The 22,082-nt window shown below is 41.8% G+C and overlaps 1 protein-coding gene across 3 annotated transcripts in view; it reads left to right on the forward strand.

Moving 5' to 3' along the window:
- Positions 1-16,854: 16,854 nt before the first annotated feature.
- The window catches only part of NPAS2 (neuronal PAS domain protein 2), a 157,566-nt gene continuing 152,338 nt past the window's right edge, over positions 16,855-22,082 (forward strand). For 2 of the 3 annotated variants that reach the window (XM_032793926.2, XM_032793927.2), the window contains exon 1: positions 16,855-17,740. In XM_032793926.2, the coding sequence (XP_032649817.1) occupies positions 17,454-17,740 (287 nt within the window). In that variant the 5' untranslated portion in view covers positions 16,855-17,453. The remainder of the gene's footprint in view (positions 17,741-22,082) is intronic. The other variant, XM_075061180.1, reaches the window with a different exon arrangement.

Genomic DNA, 22,082 nt, shown 5'->3' on the forward strand with positions numbered 1-22,082 from the left:
CTACTCCTCTCGTTGGGGTGGAGTACAGAAATCGATTTAAAGAGCCCTTTATATTGATATAAAGAGTGTTGTAGTGTGGACGGGTACAGCATTAAATCGATTTAATGCTCTTTAAATCGATTTAAACGCGTAGTGTAGACCAGGCCTATGATAATAGTCTCCAGTTGCTTTCAGAGATGGCTTCCTGCAAATGCCAGGTCAGGAAATCCTTCCCTGGCCAACCCCGACCACTCTTTTCTTCTTCACTCATCCTCCCTTCCACTGCCAGTCCTAGCTCCACAGAACACTTCTCACCCTCACCCACCCATGGTGTCTCTCTTCTGTTGCCACCCCTGAGCACATATAATTCTTGCCCTTTCCCTCATGCAGTATCCAGGGAATACTGAGGCCTGACACCTGGGATCCAGCAAATCTGAAAAAGTGGAGTCACTGCATCCTTGAGATGAGAGGCCACTTTTTTGAACATATTTGTGTATCCTTAAATAATGCAATAAATAAACCTTACAGATCCATACTTTTGTCTAAACACAAAACAATATAGGTAAATCAGATAAAAACCTTACAAAGAATTGCACTGAAGAATAAATACAAACATAAATATATTTCATATTTTGCAAATTAAATTATATTAAATTTAAGCTCAAATATGGGTCAAATATCTCAGATATTTCTGGATTTCCTCTTAATTGATAAGTAATATGTTCTAATGGGATACAGGCATTCATAGCCTTAATCCATTCTGACACTGAAGGTACAGATTCCTTTGTCCCACAGCCTCATTATACATGTCCTTGCTACTGAGAACAGTACTCCAATAAGTTTATTTTTATATATATTTAATATAACCTCTTCTAAATTATTTTAAATTCAGACAGCTGGATTAAATAAACTAAACACATTCAGCTAATCTTGCGTATAGTTGATCACATGCAGGGATGCTGGAACAATTTGTATAGTCGGGGTGCTAAGAGCCATTGAACCAAACTGTAAACCCTGTATATGATGGAAACCATTTTAAACCAGGGAATGTGGCTGCACGCCCAGCATCCCTGTTCCAGCACCTGTGATCACATCTGACCAAAACTTTGAGTTTCCAAATCACACACATAAAATTCTCAGTCTCATTGTTATTGTTTTAACACTTCTTCATGTTACAGATATTTATTTTTGAATGATATATAATTATGTTCAAAATGAAAAAAAGTCATCTTTTTAGTTGACTAAGTTGTTTAGTGCTGTACTTATCAATAATAATTTAACACACTTGTATATCAACCTCCAAACTTCCTCTAGATAATTTTTCATTCTGTCTTCCTCTTGACCTTTGAAAATATCGCTCATAACTGCCACTTAAAAATTTATATAAATTAGAAGTATTTAATGTAAAATTCATGAGGCTCTTCAGTTCATTTCTTAAAACTGTAATTAAATAATGTCTGAGTACTAAAAAGAGAAAAATAGAATATTTCACTTTCATTTTATCATTGAAAAAGAAATGAATATTTCCTTACCAAAGATGGCCATTAAACTAACTATGTCTTTCCCAACCTTTTCTTTTTTTTTTTTTTTAAAGGATGTTGAAATATACCATCTAGAGTTGTTGTTTAATGGCCATAAGGGAGATACATTTTATTTTCTTATATATTAAACCATCATACCAAACATAAAGTCCTGGTATCACTGGATCATGTGTGAAGTCCTTAACTTAATGTAAACAATACACAAAGAAAGCCTTACCTCAGTTACAATGTTTTACAATATCCATTTACACACTTATCAGATGTCCCGGTCCCTAGGAAAAAACAAACAAAAAACCAACCAACCAACCAACCAAAAAAACAAACAAAAGTGAGGCTTTGTGTAAGTTGGTAGTAGTTTCATATTGTGGATTTTATATGCGTGTTAAAAAAAATGAACAATTACAACATAGATTTCTGAGACAGAACGAGTCCCTGTGTCTCTTCCTTGCCTTACCATTTCAGTAGAACTTTCAATTCATTTATTAAGACTAGATAAGCAAGAAGAAAGGATTTGTTTAGGGGAAAGTAAACATGAAATATCAGATAACACCCAGATCCTTTCATACCCTTTAAGAAGAGCTCTCCCTAAACTTCCTGGACCTGATTCTTATTGACACTAAAGTCTCTTTACACACTTGCTCCCACTTAAAGCCACCTTTACACTGTCAGAGTGTTGTAAAGGGACCCTAGTACAGAGATATGTTTTTAGAAGATTATCATTTATAGATGCTTGCTCATAAACATAGGCGGTGGGTATCACAGGCCGGGGTAGGCTGTGCCTTCCCAAACAGCCTAGCGGGGCTCTGCCCCCAGGCCAGGCCTCCCCTGCATTCCAGCACTCTGCCTTGGCTGGCTGGGGCTGGCCACCCCACCTCCCTCAGGGAGTCAGGGCGCTTGTGCTGGGGCCACGCTGCCAGGAACACCAGGGCTGGCCAACCTGCCCAGCTGCCTGGAGCACCAGGGCCGAGAGCGCTGCCACCCAGTGCAATGGGGCTGGCCGTGCCACCCAGAGCACCAGGGCTGGAGCCTTATGCCCTGGCTGTCCGGCGCTGAGTTCAGGGCCCACGGTGGGGTGCTATGGGCTTCTGTGGGGGTGGGGGAGCAGTAGGAGAGGCAGATGGGAGGGCAGATGGGGAGGGGAGGGGCATTGGAGGAAGGGGCAGGGCTGGGGCTAGCCTCCCCCAATGGCCAGATCACAGGCCACCCATGCTCATAAGGGACAGTATTATGAACATAGGAATTTGAAGGAGCTGGGAATACCCCATGGCTGTGTGCAGCAGTTCACCCAAGAGATGCTCTCTGGTTTGTTTTGTTAAAAGTTTTATTCCTTTCTCATTCACTGATTTGTTATTTAATGAACCCCAAGATTATTACACGTAGTGCCAGTGAGAATCAGGCCCCCATATTCAAACAACTCCTGCTCTCTTCAGATTAAAAACAATTCCACATTTTTAACACAGATTTAATTTAAATTCTCAGAGTCTCAGTGTTCAGACACGTGTCCTCTATACACATACTATTCTTAAATTGTGTCTTTCGTTTTGATACTTTTCACCTCCATATAAAGTCTTGATTGCACCAGAAGATCTGCCACTAAGATTCTGTGTACAGGACAGAAGACACCCACCTCTACCCAGATTAAAATGAGCTGACTTGTTCTATTAAACTGCATAGCCATTGTGACTGAGATATAAAGTATATTGATTTGTTGATGATGTTTATCACTTGGCTATATTGAGTATGCACAGGAACTCCCATTATTGCCAATCAATAGCCTTCTCCTCTCTGTAGGAATATGGTACTTCAAGAGATTTTGACATTTTGAGTAATGTACATTGTGTTAGGTAACTCTGTAATATTATGTGCTAAGAGTCTACTTTAGATTAATCCCACTTTATACAGGGGTAACCAGAAAAGACAGAAGACTCAGTAATTTATCACCTGGGGACTTGACGAGTGGTTTACAATCATGTGAGTTCCTGCAGTTGGCACATAATTTAGACTCTCTGCTTATATTTAGATAATAAAAATGGTCACTTTCCCAATGAAAGAAGACTTCTGTCTTTGTAATATAAAAATAAAAACATCCAGCAGTACTGGTGCCAGTTGCTCCCTGAACACTTCTAAAATTAATCAAATATTCTGTCCTCTTTTGGTGTCTTATGCCTGCCAAAAATCCAGTTAACTTCCTAACTTCCAATAATTCTTTAACAGTCAACATATCTGGTTATCTGTCCAAAGACATGGAGAGAGAGAAGTTTTATGTAACTCATTTGCCCTACATTTATCTCTGATCTGCCCTTATCTTGTAGTACTATCTAAACCATATACATATAGTATTTCACTCTTAGCATTGGTTTCTTTTCTGTTCCTGTTTATAACTGAGGATATAAAGATATTATTTTGTTGAATTTCTTTTTGCATAACCCCTTTGAGAAGCCAGTATCCACTCTTCTCTGAAGCTGGATAGAATCCTCTTGCCTTCTGCATCAAATTTAGGCTCCATGTCCTCACTTTCAAACCCATACATAACTTATCCCCTACCTGCCTCTCCACTCTTCTCTCTTGTCAGGTTCTTTGCTGCCAGTTAGCTCAGTCATAATCACATGACTAATTAGCCCAATCATGTACTTGTCCCACTTTCATGCAGGTGCTTTTGTCCATGCAGCATCCTAGGCTTGAAATCTCCTATCTGGGCCAATCCACTACACTGCTGTCCTCTTCTCTTTCAATTCCCTCCTTAGAATGTTGTTTATATTACAGAAGTACCTAGAGCCCTAACCAAGATTAGGGCCTATTGTGCTAGGCACAAACCCATAGTGAAAGACCCTGTTACAAAGAGTTTATCATCTAAACAGACTAAGGGTGGGAGGGGGATGGTACAGAGCAGGAAAGTGACTTGCCAAAGATCGTTCAGCTGGTCAGTAGCTTGGACTTGAGCTCAGTACTGTATCTCAGCCCAATGCTCTCTCTACTAAACCACACAGCATCCCTATCCCGTCATATACAAACCCTTTCCATGCTTCCCACAGTTGCCTACACGTGCCCTCTCTCCCCTACTCTCATTCCACATCCCATTCTGTAGGCGCCTTCTTTTATGCCCCCAGGGGCTTTTGATCCCCACTTCCATGCATGCCTTGCCACTACACTGCCAGTTCCCTGCCTCCTCATTAGACCTCTCTTCTTGCCTTTTCCAGAGCCTCCTTCATTTAATGACTAGAAAACATGGCTCCATGCCACACTTCCATGTCTCTCATATTCTTGTAATTTCACTGTGCACTCAGATTTCCATTTGAATTGAATAGCAAACTGCTACTCAGATTCCATTCTGAACAGCAGCTGCCTAAGGGTGACAAATCCAAAGAAAGGATCTTTGCTTTGTCTTTTTAAAAATAAATAATCAAAGAGAGGAAACAGGCAGAGGTCCATCATGCCCCAAGAAAAGCCTGCATTGCCAAGCAAAACTTTCAAGTATTTAAACCATGACAAAGCAGTAGGAGTAGGAAACTTGCAAATCCAAGATTTGAAAATATTACGCTCAGTTTATGTGATGTAAAATCAGGGCTGTTTACTGGTCTTGGAAGTAGTTAACAACCCAGTATAATTTGGCCAACTTTTAAGAGCAGAATGTGATTCCTGGTACATCGCTTCAGGGAGAGCTGGAATTGTGATTAGTTTATATCACACTAAAGTTATCACAGTAACTATGTTACTTACTCACATAGAGCAACTTACAATATTGAAGCTTATAAGGTGTAACTTTGGAGAACACTTTTGAAAACACAGGGCCAAAATTTGTCTTTACATACAGGAGTACAGGTTCTACTGAATCAAAATTTTCACTGGTATAATTCTGGTGACATCAACAGAGTTAAACCTAGTTATGTCGCTTGTTAATAATGTCCCACTGATTCAATCGAATCAATGGAAATTGCAGGAACATATCATCTGAGGGTAGAATTAGGTTGACAGTTCAGCTCTGGACCCATATTCTGGTGTTTAGTTTGATACTGGTATATTAGAATGAGAGATATTTATTGCTCACTGAAAAATTAGAAAATGTTACATTGAGACAACTTAGATCATCATCATCACTTTTCTATGGATCCATAGAGTGGTTATCATTCACCTGTAGCAGAATGGTTTTGGGGTACGTTAAAAGACGCTAAATAATAAACTGACCCAGAGTAGTGGAGTCAAGCAGAATTTATATACCTAAGCAAAAACTGAGTGAGTCTGTTATTTAATACATTTTTAAAGTATTAGGAGTATATGACAAGCCTTCCCAGGCTTAGGAGGTTAATTTTCAATGACCATGTCTTTATTCCCCCAAAACTATTTGGTTGTGGGTTTCAGCTGCTGTTATTTTGTTTGGGATTTTTGTTTTATTTTGTTTTTTGTAGGGGATGTTTTTGCTCTCCTCTGGCAAAACAAATAAACAAACAAATTAAAAATACGGTATTATGGGAGGGCTCTTTGTGGAGCCCATTGTAGTTAAAGTTGTAAGACACCTTAATTAACCTTATTTTCATGTTAAGAACATTTTGAAACATTTCCCTTTGCTGGCTGAAATTTTCCATGGTTAGGCTTTGCTTTCCAAATGATGATTTTTTTTTCTGGTAAGTTTGAGCATAGTCCACTGAACAATTTTTGAGTTACAAGAAAATTAACATTTAATTTTTCTCATGGTTAGAAATTCTAATCAGACTTTTCTTTTGCCAGAGCCACAACAAAATCTACTGAAGTTTGAAACTTGTAGCTTAGTATAGGCACAGTCCTAATGCTTTTTCTTTGATTTGAAGGAACTTTTGACAATTAAAAAAGCTATAAGCAACTGAAAAAAAATCACTTCTGAATTTATTTAATTGGAATCTGATATACACTGAAGAAGAGCTTCATGACTTAATTCTCTCTTTGTAACATAACTATGACTATTCACCCTACCTGGCATGATAAGGGGGCTCAGACAGAGGTAGGGACTGTTACTGTCATGTTGCTATTAGGTCTGTTTATATGTGGATGATTGTAAATGTTTCACTGAAATGCACACAGTAAAATCCCCCTCTCCCCCAGTACTCCGTTGACATCAGGGTCAGGATGCAAAAAATGGAAGGATTTGGTTACCTTTCTGCCATTTTAATTGCATTCTGCAACAGTGAAGCTTTTGTTTAAAAAACATGTTGATCGTTTTTCTATAGTGAAGTTAGTGCCATCATAAATTATGTGTTGCTGTCCTGTTAACCGAACCTGGCAGATAGCTGTAACTAGGGTAACCAGATGTTCCGATTTATAGAGACAGTTCAGATATTCAGGGATTTGAATTATATAGGTGCCTACTACCCTCACCCCTGTTCTGATTTTTCATACTTGCTATCTGGTCACCGTAGCTGTAACCAACCAACAACAGCAGTAAGAAAGATGACAACTCACAATTCATGTACCTCACTGAAGCGTGAACCTTAGCTTCGGAAATTTTATTTCCTACACAGACCCTATAAAGATACTTTGGAAAATATTTTACTGTACAGTATTTAGCATTTTATTTTATTGAAGAGCATTGCAAAATGAATTTCACGTTACTCCGTGTTCTTGTCTGCATGCAGTACTACTGGCAATTGATTTTTTGATGGTACATGAGTTGCTAATGCAAAATCTCTCCAGAAGATTTTAGGGTGAAATTCATTTCTCCCATGGAAAGGCCACATAATCTGGTTTTATGCAGGAGAAATGTATGTGGACAGTGCAAGTAAAATCTAAATTTCAGTGAATGAGAGAAGCTGAAGTAGATTTCCCACCCCACAACCATTACTCCAAACTATGAGCTAGAGTAGGTTTACCACCTTTCTAACTGCTGGTAACTGGCCTCCACCCAAGGCCCCAAACCTGCCCTGCCTCTTCCCTTGAGGCCTCACCCCTTCTTTGCTTCTTTCCCCCACAGCCCTGCCCCTGTTCTGCTTCTTCCCCCAAGGTCTCACCCCATCACAAGCTCCTCCCCCCACTCTGCCCCTCACTCGCTGGATCATCTCAAGGACCCTGCCTGCAGGTACAGGGCCAGCTTTCAGCCAAGTCCCCCGATTCCCCGGAATTGGGCCCCATGCCTAAGAAGGCCCTGCGCCCGCGCCTAAGAGGGCCCTGCCCCTTAGGCGCCTTTTTTATTTTTTTATGGTTTTTTTACTCACCTGGTCAGGGGGGAGGGTGTCCGCTCCAGGTCTTTGGTGGCGTTTCAGTGGCAGGGGGGTGGGAGTGGGGAGAGTGTCTGCTCTGGGGCTTTGGCAGCATTCTGGTAGCAGGGGGTCCTTTGGTGCTGCAGGAGACCCGGAGCAGAGTCCCCCACTGCCAAAGTGCTGCCGAAGCCCCAGACCGCCACCGGGTATTCGAATCAGGCCTCGCCGTTTATAAAGCTGGCCCTATGCAGGTAGGAGGCAGCCCTGACTGAGCAGGGGTGGCGCGGGTTAATGACCCAGCACCTCCACCACCCTGAGGTAACTGGGCTTTTGGTTTAGGTGCCACTTAGGGTTGCCAGGTTCCCTTTTCAACCAGAATTTTCATTTGAAAACTGGGCACCTGGCAGCCCTAAATTGCACCAGGACACAGAAGCCAAAACTGGACTGTCTGGGTAAAACCCCAACGGGTGGCAACACTAGTAGTGGCCCTACCTCTTCAAAGGGTTGCCAACCCTCCAGGATTGTCCTGGAGTCTCTAGGAATTAAAGATTCATGTTGAATTAAAGATTATGTTGTGATGAAACCTCCAGGAATACATCCTACCAAAATTGGCCACCCCACCTCTTCATGGTACTTGCACAGAGTGTCGGGACTACTGCATGTGGGTAAATACTGATCTTGTGGCCCCTTCCCTCTCCCTCCTTTGAACTGTATACATTGTAACCCTCCAGACTGGCCTATATAGGACTGGCAGGCAGACACTAAGCCTGATCCTCAGCTGAGGTTCTGCCCTCTCTTTGTGCAGCACATAAGGGTTCTTCTGACACCAACACTGTGCACATTCTCCATCCCTGACTTCAACACATGCTGCGCTGCAGTGCAGAGTTTAAGTGTGCAGAGGCTCTTGTGCTAGCAGTGCTCAGCACTGCTCACTAATGAGTGCAAGTCTACAGACTGTTATCTATGTGAGTCAAAAATATTTTATAGTGGGCTGTCTGTAGCAAATATTTAGAGGGCCTATTATATTTTATAGATGTTAAATTGATAACACTAGTTTTCATGACTGTTGTATTTAAAGCATATTCTGCAGATTAGTTCAAGAGTTCCTGAAGACAGTGTATGTTTGTGTCAGTGCACACAGCTGTCTTTCTGTCCCTGAGCTTAAAAGGTAACCTCCTTTCATTCATTGGAAACCTCTAGGCTTGAATCTGATTGCAAGTCCACTTGCATAAATAAGAGAAAGTCTGTTTGAGACAATGGAGTTGTTATATCTGTGGAAAATCAGTGTACTGACATCAGAGTCAGGCCTTGTGTGCTTTAACAATCTGCCTTCTCCACAAATACATTTGAGGAGCAAATGTGTTTCATTGCTGAAATGATATTGCCTACGATATCTGCTGTTGTTGGAACACTGTGAGCACTTCTGAAGAATAGCCTAATTATAGTCATTTAAGAATTTTTTTCCATCTGTTTTGCTCATTTACAGATCCCCCCCATATTCTCCTTATCTCCTCCCATCCCCCATCGATAGTTGCCTTTTTAACACTTTATTCCCCTCAGACTTCTCCTATCACATATTTCACTGTGAAGTCTATTCTCCTCTCATTGTCTAAGTACGGTTTCCATTAACTATTCAGTTAAAGGATACGCTTGGGTGGTTTATACCCCAAGCTTTGGCTTTGCAAAAACAATAAAAAAATTAAAAACTTTATATTACTAGAAATGTTTCCATTTGTTTGTGTTTAAACATCCTCCTGCAGCCTTTGCAATTAAATCATTATAGCATTTTACATGAGAATCCAAATGTGGAGCTGACTAGAAACAAAAGTGAAGCTGTCTATTTTCATTGTCCAAACTGAAAGTAAACAAACAATAAATGGCAAAAGTAAAATAGATTTTAAAATATCTTTTCATTTTAATCGTCTACGAAAATTTGTTTGATAAGCATGGCAATTTATTTTTAAATGTACAATTTAACTTGATAATCTCTTTATTGTTCATGGTCTTATGGGAGTTATGTATATGTTGGACAGAGGTGAATATATTTCAGTAGAACGTTCATAATGCCTCATTGACATACTGCTGACTCTTGTAATTAAAACTACATTGAACCAAAACATTAGAATGGGTTGCCAAGGGATAATCAAGACTTGGAGTCTTTAAATCAAGACTGATGTCTTTTTTAAAATATATGCTCTAGCTCAAGATGTTGGGCTAAATTCAAGAATCACTGAAGAAAATTATATAACTTGTATTATCCAGGAGGTCAGAACAGATTATCATACCATTACTTTCTGGTCTTACATTCCATATACTTAATAGATTTTATCAGAGAAAGTAATGTGATTTGAGCGTGTAGCCTATCAGTTCCACATTTTATAACCCCGTGTCATAAATAGATAGCTAAGGGTTAATGTTTCTTTTACCTGCAAAGGGAACCAAACACCTGACCAGAGGACCAATCAGGAAACCGGATTTTTAAAAGAAAGGGAGGGAACCTCAGAGGGTTTGGCTTGATCATGTGTCTTTTGGTTTCTGTTCGGCAATGGAGAGAACAACTTTTTTGCTATCTCTCCAATCTTCTTACCCTTCTACTACCAAGTTGTAAGTACAAAGGTAGCAAGCAATAGGCTGTTATATGCTTTGTTTTGTATTTACATGTTGTGCTGTGCTGACTGTTTAAATTGGTATTTTTTGAATCAGACTGGTTTCTAATCTTCTAAGCAATGCCCTGTAATGGCTTTTTATCAGAGTTGATTACCAATGAATTTCTTTGCTTTTTATATTAAAAGTTTCTTTAAGACTGCTTGAGGTTTTTCTCTAGTTACGCTACGGACAACAAGGGGGGTGGAAATCTCTTTGTGTTAGCTTGACTAGGTTTGAATGCATAGCCTCAGGGGAGAGATGTTCGGCCCTCTCTGGTTTGTATTCAAGGGGAATAGTATGGCATCGCTCAGGCTAACCAGGGAGAAGGGAAGCTAGGGATGAGGATAGAGGAACCAGGAAGGCTCTGGGCTGGGGGGTCCCCCAGGGATAGGTTGGGGCGACTTGGGGGCGATCAGGAGCCCTGAATCCTGATTGGTGGCAGCGAGATCAGATCCAAGCTGATAGTAAGCTTGGAGGTTTCATGTTAGCTTCTCAGTTTATGAACGCTAAGGTTCAGAATCTGAGTAGGAGGCTATTACACCCCGGAAAAAAATTTCAAACTTGGCTTCCTAGCACTAAATTAAGGCTTAGGTATCCTATTTTATGTTCATAATAACTGCCGTTGCTCTTCAGAAAAGCAGGCCGTCTGTTTAGGTGCCAGAGTTATGGATTCAGGTGCCTAACTATAAGCACCCAAGTTTTAAAATGTTTGTTATTACTTCTATTCTTTATTTAAACTTGAAGATTCAGTTAACGGTCGTGTTTCGTTATGTGGGTTAAATATTTGGAATAAAAGGATAGGCAAAGAGCAGGCATGGATGTTAGCAATGGAGAAGGAACCACAGGAGGTGACCTTTAAGGGAGTATTTCAATAAGGAGAGGGAAGTTTTTTGGTGCCCGGGAGGTAGGAGGCTATTCCAGATATAGGGGGTGATGTGATAACAAGTGCAGGGTCATGAATGGGAAAAGTAATCAAAGAAGGTGGTAAGGAGGGAGTAGTTAAGAGAGTGTATGAGAAGCAGGGGTGACATTGTGCCAAGCCTTGAAAGTGAGGATAGGAGTTTGAGCTATGGGCCTAATCCATCTCCCATTGGAGTCAATGGAACAACTGGGGGGATGTGTTGGGGGGACTAGTTCTCTAAAGTACTCTGAAATAGAGAGGCAGAGGATTCCAGATGAAATCTACTGAGAGTCAAGATCCAGGGACATATCTCCAGAGGTTTGTTTTGACTAGGAAAAGCAGTCAAGTTTAGTTCAGATTAGCTAATGCATGCTACCTAAACCTGACAAACTCAACCTTTTTCCTAGTGTAGATGCAGGTTTTACTTGACTGAATTGTAGCCTGGGCTTCAGGTTAAGGGTGTTACTCTGCATTTACCCAAGTTTAGCTAACCCATGCTAGCTACGCCCATCCTAAACTCAATTACTTTTCCTAGTCAAGGTAAACCTCTGGTAAGAAGGGTGTTAATGCCTGCCATTTTATTCAAACTACTTGAATGAGAAAACATTGCTTTTATAGACCAAGACACCTATAAAGTTCCAGTGGAAAAAAGCCCATAGTTATTTCAGTGACAAACTATGGCCATGTCTACGCTACCACTTTTGTCAGTAAAATTTATGTGGCTCAGGGGTGTGAAAAAACACACTCCTGAGCAACATAACAGAAGCGCTGGTGTGCACAGCACTGTCGGCAGGAGAGCTTCTCCCACTGACATAGCTGCTGCTGTTCATGGAGGTGGTTTTATTATGTCAATGGGAGAGTTCTCTCCTGCCAGCATAGAGCAGCTACACGAGCGATCTTACAGCAGCACAGCTGCATTGCTGTACAGCTGTGTCACTGAAAACTTGCTCATGTAGATATGTCCGATAATCCTATTCCCTACCCATAATTTTGGTCTATGGGAAGTCTGTGAATGCTCAGCCACAAGATGCCAGAGCAGGGGTAAACATCAAGACTTTTTCACATCCAAACAACTGTTTCACACTTTCTTGAATCTATTCAGCAACTTTTTCAAATCATGCCCTTCTTTCTTCCTCTTTCCCTGCATAAACCTGCTTAAAAGAAAACCTCCCTTAGCTCTCCTGTCTAGTGCTTGACCTACCTTGCATAAAAGAGAAAAAATTGCCGTGGTGAATAAGGTTTGTATGTAAGACCAATTTACTCCCTTCCTTTGAAAACCTGTGGACGAGGTAAAGTTTTGTTTAAAAGTGCACCAGGTTGATGATGCAGAAAACCCAACTCATTGTCCCTTTGCTTGTAGTGATTAGCAGCCAGGCAGAAAGGCAGGGAACTTGGCCTTCTATTTGGACAGAACCTGAAGATTCATTAGGCATTCTAGCTCCAAGCACCCACGAATCCCTTTGCAGTCCTTTCAGGCATCCCTCTACTTCTCCCCTGGCAGTATGGGCTCTGCTGCTATTGGTCTCCCTGTTGATGATTGTGCATTACCTCCCCATCTGAGTTAGTTATAAACCACAAATGGGAAGTCAATGTTGATAACTCTGAGCAGCATTTACATCTACAGATATTTCTCCCAGAAACATCACAGGTCTGTTGGAGAAACATACCACCTAGAGCTGCTCCTTGTAGGCCTGGCTTGACGTGGGTGAGGCCTCATTTCTTGAGAGACAGGATTAGGGAGGTACATGGATTAGCAGGCTGGACACAGAATGTCTGTACTAGCTAAGATAAGGGGCGACACTCAGGGAACCATTTACCATGGACAAGATAACAATGGATAAGATAAATAAGGAACGTAAAGATGAGATAACAAATAAATTGTACATGGACAGAGTGGGGACAGAGCATGTTGTACAAGGATTGGTTCCTACAAGGTAACAAAGTCAATCCCGAAATGTGTGATGCAATGTATAATAAATGCAATCTAATGTGTAAATGTATATAAAGGAAGAAGTTTGCTGTGCAACTTTGGATGTGTGGTGTGCCCTGTAACCACCCCCAGTGCTTGAGCCTAATCAACTCATGCACAGTCTGATGGTGTAGCTATAAAGAAACCTCAGTGATGAGTTTGGAGTTAAACTGAGTTGCTGGGAAGTGAGTGGATAAGGTCTTAGAAGCCACCCCAACATATTCCTGAAGAGAGAGGGACTCAAAGGCTACCCCAACACTCCTCACATTCACTCGCCCACCATGCACTCTAGCTAACAGAAATCACAGGTGGTTCCAAACAAGGATTGTTCATGTGAGGGACTGCCTCCTAACTGGAGTTAGGGGAACATGTTGAGTACCAGGTAATGGCTGCCAAATATTTGTCCTTGTTTGCTGCCCCTTTTGACATGGAGTGTAGAGCTGCAAAGGGCCCAAGGTCTGTCCCATTATTTGCACCATCACAATCTGCAGTGTTAATTAAATGAGTCCTTACCCACCTTCACTTGCTCAAAAACATCAAGAGGACATCTTCAAACTACATTTACTTGGTCTTCCATCTGCTGGTTTTCTATTCTCCTAGTTTATGTTTACCACTCCCAGTGATCCTTAACCTTTGTCATTTTTGTTTTTCCTTTACAGTAACTGGAGATTGTTTTGCCCTCTGTATAATGTACACATACAAAGACCATTCCAAATATAGGTTTTATATTTAAATTATTGCATGAACCATGCAGAAAAATATATTATTAATGATCTTTAAAGACTGAAATTCAACTGATCAGATTCCACATGCAGCATTATGAGTGTTGTTAAAGGCAAGGAAGACTGAACTTGATAAGTTTTTTGGGAGGATAGTATGATGAGGTTGCCTACAATGGCATATGCCCATCTGCAACTGCTGTGAGCAAATGTCTCCAGCTGCTGGACATGGGGCAGTAGATGGGGTGGCTCTGAGTTACTACAGAGAATTATTTCCTGGGTGTGTGTCTGGTGGTTCTTAACCACATGTTCAAGTTTTGATCACCATATTTGGGGTCAGGAAGAATTTTCCCTTAGGTCACCTTGAAAGACACCCTGGCTTTTGGGGGTTTGGGGGGGTTTTTTTTTTTGCCTTCCTCTGCAGAGATCACTTGCTGGTTTGAACTAGGTAGTAAATAGTGGATTCTCTGGAACTCAAAGTCTTTAAATCAAGATGTGAGAACTTCAGTTACTCAGCTAGAGGTTATGGGACAACCACAGGAATAGGTGGCTGAGGATCTGTGGCCTTCACTGTGCAGGTCAGACTAGATCATGATGGTCCCATCTGGCCTTAAAGTCCATGAATATGACTGTTATGGACCAACTTCTAGTTGGAACAAATGGGATTGCTACCTTGGGTCATGCATCTCTCATGTCTGGAAAGCAATTTTCTGGAGTACTTATATGTGGTATCAAGTCTAAGCAGTAAAGGTACTTTCCATAATTAAACAATAACAATTTACAATTACCTCAATACAAGTTCTAATTAGTTTTTTAATGGTTATTGTTTTCACAATGCAATTTAAAGTATCAGTAAATGAATACATCAAGAGAAATTCTTGCTCTACTTTTGGCAAATCTGCATTTTGCTAGCTACCCCAGTGTTATATATGTAATGTATGAATTAAATAAATTTAAACCAGCTTCACTTTTTTATTTGTGCTCTAAAAGTTATCACTTTCTGCAGGATAATGTTAATTAAGGTCTGCATTCGAATTTTGTGTATATCCACTTGTGTCTTGCAGATTGCCTTTCCCAGTTCAATGGTGCATATTCCACAAGGAATTCTGTTCTACAGATTTTGAAAATACATGGCCATGTTCTGGAGGGATTTGGGTATTTGTGCAAAAGGACTGGAATACCAAATCATATGGTATGTACTCATAGGAAGCCTCTTTTTTCATAACCTTACAAGGCCCGCAGACTTTATGCGATGCTTTATTGTGCAATAGAGGGAAAAATACATCAGAAACAAAAAATGTCTTCTGCTCCACTCCTTGTGTGATGCTTTATTCCCTCACACACTTTTAGTTTGCCAAAGGATCATTTAACCATTGTTTGGCAATTTCCAAAGGGGGGGGGGAAATGCTGGGTTACATCCAAAGGAAGGGAGGAGCTTTTTAAAGTTTTGCATTTAATCTGATTATAAATACACAACTTCACCCTTTTAACATTAGTCATGTCTGTGCTAGAAGGGAGAGTACAAAAGTGCCTGACTAAAGAGTGCAAAATTTTCCATAGTTTGGAACTGTAGACAGAGAATTCAAACTAACATTTCAAATATATCATACTCAGCAACAGAAAGCACAGCAAATCAGGAGCAAGCCTGAAAATAAACAACTTCTCCTAGGATCTAACACATTTCCTTATATCTCACTGGCTACTTTTCAGAAGGAGTATTAGACAAAAATAATACAAGTGGGAAATAAAGAGAATGACCTACTTTACAAAAAAGAGCTCTCTGTAAAGGTTTTGCTCTAATTGACGGTGTGGAGTTGCATAACCAAATAAAGAGTTACTGTTTATGCCTGGAGTAGCTGGGAACCTTGCTTTAGGTAATGGAATTCTAGGGCCTGATACTGTTCTCACTGATATCTACAGCAAAGCCCCCATTAATTTAAATAGGGGCAGGGCTCATAGTCCTCAGTATGGACCCAGCCCTATTATCCTTGGATCATGGGACAGTCAATTAATTTCAAGTACTGGGAGATAGCCATTAAGATTTGGACAGGGAGGAGGCAAGGATACAATGTTTTATGTTGCTATGCGTTTCCATGGGATCGAAATATTTCTCCTAGTTGTGGATCAGTGGTTTATGATGTTACTCTTCAGTTTCAGAACTGTACCTTTGAAGACTGGGCTGTTAGTGAAAATATAGTATTTACCACTTACACCTAAGTAGCTTGTTGCATGATAGTTGGCTAAACCTGAGGATCCTCACTTCCTATGAGGGGTGACTCTTGTAGATGAGTCATGGGTGTAAGACCTTGTGACAGAGGGGTTCTGTGGCTCTACAACAGACACCCACTGTCAGCTCCTAACCACTTTGTGCTTCAGTTTCCTCAATTATAAAAAGGGAGGGAGTGATATTTACATCTCTCCTTGGTGTTATGAGACTTAAATTATTAATATTTATGAAGGGGATCATCAGATGAAAGGCTCAGAGTATTATTGTTTTTAAAGTGTGCATATAGCAGAAGGTTGTGGGTTACAACTATCCTACCCCTCTCTAACCTGGTCACTATAACAGAAGAGCGGCATAGCTAAAGAGTTTTAAACCCACACTCTACATTTGCTGGCCAGCTTAAACTGCGATCGTTCCTTAGGCTCAGGAATACCGCAGAATTAGCAAAGATCAACTGCGGCGTTATGCTCTGTCGTTCACTGTGCATATGTATAAATATAGCTAAGTTGATATTTGCTCTCGGCATCGTGAAGAAACCCTCCCTGTTTTTTCGTCTTCTGTGCTTTCTCTAGCTCCAGCGTCTCCTTTTCTTGGATCCTCGCCTGTCTCCTCCCACAGAAAGAGGTGGGGGGGGGGGAGAGAAGAAAGGTCACGTATGTTTGAAAAATATGTAGGTCAGTGGAACATTTCCTGCACTTGTGCAAAGGGAGGCAGGGGAGGGAGCGCTCCTCTCCTTTTCTCTGCAGCTTTTTCTTCCCCACCCTTTTCCTCTCAAAAGCAAAACCACCCGCTCTTCAAAAGGGGGGGAGACGGGAAGCGATCACCGGGTCCCTTTTCAGCCCTGACCAATTTTGCAGCCCAGCTACATTTTCCTTGCAAGAGAGTCCGATTATAGCAAAGCAGCCGTCGCCTTCCCCCTCCGGCTAATTAGGCAACCACGCACTAGCACTCCCGCAAGAGCTGCACCCCGATGATCGCCGGGCGCAGGCCGGGCTGCGCCCCAAAAGCTCTGCTGAGCGGGGGTGAGGGGCGATGCAGGATTTGCTGGGAGGATGCTCCCTCCTCGCCCCCGGGGCACCAACTTTAAGGAGAAGTCCCGGGATTGCAGCCTCTCTCCTCAGTGCCTTTAACTTAATGCACCAGGACGGGCCCCAGTCAGCAGCCCCTCTGCCCCCTGACATCCTTCTCCTTGCCCTGCAGCAGCCCGGGGTGCCGGCTGGTTGGTGGTCCCGGTGGAGCCCGCGCTGCCGCGAGTCTCTGTGCGGTGCGGCGGGGAAGCAGGAGCCCGGCATGTGGCGTCCGCTTGCACCATGAGATACAGCGGGGGCAACAGCAGCAGCCCCAGCAGGAAGGCGGCGGCGGCCAGACCCCCGGGCTTGTTGTGTGCGAGGACCAGTTTGCCGGCTCCCGAGCCTGGCCCCTTGCGAGAGTGGAGCAGCCGCCGCCTCAGAGGCACCGGGAGGCACCACAAAAGCGGCGGCATCAAGCCCAGCAGCAGCAGCCGGTGTCAGAGCGGCTGCGGCTCCCGCGCTCAGGTAGCCACAGCGGACAGCAGCAGCAGCTGGGCTAAGCCGGCCCGCCTCCCCCAGCACCCCAGGTAAGGCGCAGCCAGCAGCTCCACGGCAGGGGGGCAGACAGCGAGCCAGGGGAACTGGCTTCCGCGCGTGTGTGTGTGTGACTGGGTCAGCCCCTCACACACTCCTCGCATTTTCCGCGCCCTCAAGGACAGGGAGACGCGCGTGGGCACACGCACAGCTCCACTCTGGCTGGGCATGACAGGCTACCCCCGCCGGAGTCTAACCAAAAGGGAACCGAGCCCGCGCCCTCGGGGCTCTGCCCCAAGCCTCCCCCATCCGTCCAACCCGGGTTTCATACTGTGGGCGGGGTTTGATCCCCTGTGGCCCTCTGGCAGAGCCTCACACACGAGTTCCCTTCCTGGCTCTCGGGATGGAGGTGGTGTGCTCTGGGTTACTCACTCATGTCAGGACACTGTATAGCCAATGGTTTGCATTTTAATGGACATCACCTCTGACAGTAGGAGGTGTCGGCAGGAACTTGGGTTGTCAGCTACTGTCCATTCAGAAAACACACACACACACTTTCGTGTTCGTTTTAATTTTTGAGTATTTGGCTTGAACATGGAAAATGAGTTGGGAAAGCGCTGATGGCCCCTTCGCCTCAAAAATTATCATGTGACTGTATTCATACAGAGTTGAAGAGGGATCTGGGCATTGATGCTGCAGTCCTTATTCAAGCAAAGTTCCCATTAAGGTCGGTGAGAGTTTTTCCTGCGGACTGGGACACAAGGTTGTCATTTGCCAAGAGCTTCTTGTAATTTAAACCATTTGTCAGATTTCTTGTAGTTTTCTTTTCCTTTGCAGACCAGAAAAAAAGTTACTAAATAGACTTCTAACGACATGGATTTTGTTTCCTAAAGAGTTGTGTAGTGTTTCTTTCCTGTCAGGGCACTGGAGTGATTTAGCAATTAGTGAGGATGTTAATCCAAAAACTTTACTTGGTATTCCTTAACTGCTTACAGGATGATATCTTACTTTCACTCTAGTGATTTAGAAATAATTAGCTGTTATAAATATTATAGCCAGCAGAGGAACTTTAATCTTTTTATGGTACTAAATCTGCAGAAAGGCTATAAAACCCCTTAGTGTGGGCATGCATAAAATGAGCTTTAAGTGTACAAATTCAACAAGTGTCCACTGTGGCTGTACTTTGAAGTGGAAAATTGTCTCCTTCACTCATATATGAAATGCTAATTTGTATCCCATAGTGATGTTTGTTTAGTTAAATTAAATAATTAGTTATTGCAGTTTCATGATGTAATCAGCTCATCCATTGATCTGTGTGTTTCTGAAACCTATTGGCTGGCTAATGAAAGGCCCAAACAACCAGAGTGCATTTAGGAGTAATGTTATTCATGTGAGTACCCACGAGTAACGTGCACGTGTGAGGGTTTAGGGCCAATAATATATGTCATGAACTTAACACTAACAGTTTGTCTGTTCTTGTATTTTAAGATACAGAGCCATGATTTCATCTTCTTTTCAGTAAAATTTTCAACAAGTTTTTCTGTAACTTAATTATAAGCAGTGCAAGTAGTGATCTCTATAGTTAAGGTTGCCCAACACTTCCCATTATAAACCTCTGTTTTCAACTGCTTAACTTCGTGAAAAGTAAATGTTTTGGGCAGAAATTTTCCATGTTGGTGTCTGCGTATGGCTGATTTATTTATTTTTTAATTTTGAGCTAAAATAGTCCCGTCACTTCTGAGAATGATAGTAGGGAAAAATATATTGTTTTGTCCATGTTAAAAAAAAAATCTTACAACCATTTCTTTGGGAAGCTCTAATGCCTCCATGATTTTGAGCAGGGAATTGAAATTTGGCAGAGATGTCACCCCGGTGGCAGGGATGTACCTGTGAAAATGTAGGTTGCTTCTGTGCAAATGTATGCAAATTTGGCCAAGTTATAAGCTTTTAAAAAGCCTCAGTTTGCACATGCTTGGTGGAGACTTGTTGGAGTTCAGCTGCTAAATTTTCTGAAGACTCTGTGCTGAGCATGCACTATGTCCTCACAGCTCCACTCTGTGTATGTGCCATCTCCACAGAGCAATTGAGCATCCTCCAACCTAAGGCTGCAAGGGTTGAGCAGGCAGCTTCCCTGTGATTGCTCCTCCTCATTTTCAGAGGCTTCAGTGGTGCTGAGCACCAGAACTGAGAGGAGGCACTGTGGAAGAGATGGAGGAAACAGCAATGCTCAAATGAAGAGGAATGATAAGCAGTGGGGAGAGGGGAAAGAGATGCAGGGAGGGAGGATTTGGGCATGTAGGGGTTAGGAGCAGAAGTGGGGGAAGGGCAGGAGCTGAGGGGGTCAGAAGATGGGGGGATGGGAACAAGAGGTGGAGAAGGGCAAGAACTGGGAATGGGGAAAGACAGGAATGAAAAATGGGTTGGGAGTAGCAGAACAGGGGCAAGGTTGGGAGCTGGGGGAGGGGAAGGAATCCGAGTGGATAGCAGCAGGAAAAGAGACAGGGGCAAAAGCTGGGGAGGACTGGTACAGAAGGATCTGTAGTGACTAGAGCACATTCCCCTCCAGAACCTGGAATTGAACCTAGTATTTTGGCATCATAACATTCCTTTGATAGCAATTTGTTGTGAAAGCTACTGGCAAAGCGTGTGTCTCCAGCATCTTCTACTGGCAGTCCACATAGAAGATGATAACCTTCTACTGCTACCAGTTACTCTGTTAACTCAAGTGATAGAGGACTTTGCTGTGGATCTAAAGAACCCAGCCCTGCTGATGACCCATGTGGGGCTCAACATGCTTCATGATGGAATTTTTGTTTTTTCAATTTTAAAGCTTTTAAAAATCATAGGAAATTGCATAAAAGTACATTAAAAGAATATTAAACTTGCAAAATTCTATGGAAAAATTGTATATGGTGATGTACTTAAATGCTATATCACAAGAGGCCAAATTAAGATTACATGAGTAGCCTTAATTGTGGTATTTCCTAACTTTTGAGCGCTTGACTTGGCAACCTTAATATTCTTTTCATGTAGGGTTTTTATATAATGAGCGTAAAGATTTGAAGAGCTACTGTCAGTTAAATACATATTTGTTTAGACATATAATTTTCAACCTACATACCAATTATCCGTATTATTACTATAATTATTAAAAGTGAAAGAATTTTTAAAATCCAATATATTTCACTATGTATTTTCTGTGTTTACTTTCTGTATTTCTCTCATCTCATCCTGGACAATGTAGAATTTCAATGAATTTGGTTTTACTTTTGTTTATAGTTAGTTTCACTTTCAGGTTCCTAATGCTGCAGTGTTTGTGTTTCAGATTCTGCAGAGGAGTATTTATTTCTGTAAACATGGCAGTTTCTGTTGGTTTGATTTTGTTTTCCTGTTGGCCCTAGGTTTTATAAAAAAATGTTTATTACAAAATTAGGGTTAGATCCTTCAAATACTTATTTTTGTGAATAAGTTCTCTCACACAAGTAGTTCTGTGGAAGTCAATTCAAGATGACACTACCCTTTTAACAGATTTGTTATGAGACTGCTTAATTTTTAAAAAAATAAATGGTTTATTGTCTGATTTCAACAAAATACAGAGGTATTAGTCTTGTTGATATCATGTTATTATCTGGTATGTCACAATATTTATTCATAGTATAAGACTCTGGTCCTGGTCTGTGATTCACTGTGGACTGCTGAGCCTGCACGGAGCCCAGTTGACTTCCCTAGGGGAAAGAAAAGGAAGGAAGAGAGCAGGATGGGAACAGAGAGTGACAGCTTCGTTTCTATCCACTAGGAATTAATCAAAGATTTCTAAAAAGTCATACCAAATCTTTTCAAATTTGTGTGAGGTCCCTCTTTGAAATGTTACCTGCTTTTTAGCTGCCAGGTCAGCCAAGATGCTGTGCCAAGCTTCTATCCCTGGCAGCAGTCTGCTCTTCCATCTAAGCAATATGAGTCATTGGGCTACAAGCTCTGTTCTAGAGAACCAAGCTTTCCTTGAATTGGAGAGTTTCTGAGATGAAGGGATATATGCCAAATGTAGTTCTGGGAAATAATTTTTAAGATGTTCTTGTTATTAGGTAAGTCCCAAAACATGTGAGCCAGTGTGGCTCCAGGTTATGCACAACTTCAGCAGCAATCTGTTTAGGCAAGGCCCATGCACTGTAGCCTTTGCAGGGACGAAGTATATTTTTAAATGCTAGACTATTTTTATCATAATGAACAAAATTTACCTTTTTTATCTAAAGACTTTATATTGTTGCCAGCTTCTGGATGACAAAATAGTAATTTTTTAAAATTAAAAGTCATTCTGATAATATTTGCTAGCTTTTAGATGAATTCATCCTGATTTTTTAAATAAACAGTCTCTCACTGTTTTTAATCAGTTGCTAA

The sequence above is a fragment of the Chelonoidis abingdonii genome, chromosome 1 (genome assembly GCF_003597395.2).
Source record: "Chelonoidis abingdonii isolate Lonesome George chromosome 1, CheloAbing_2.0, whole genome shotgun sequence".
NCBI classification, from domain to species: domain Eukaryota; kingdom Metazoa; phylum Chordata; order Testudines; family Testudinidae; genus Chelonoidis; species Chelonoidis abingdonii.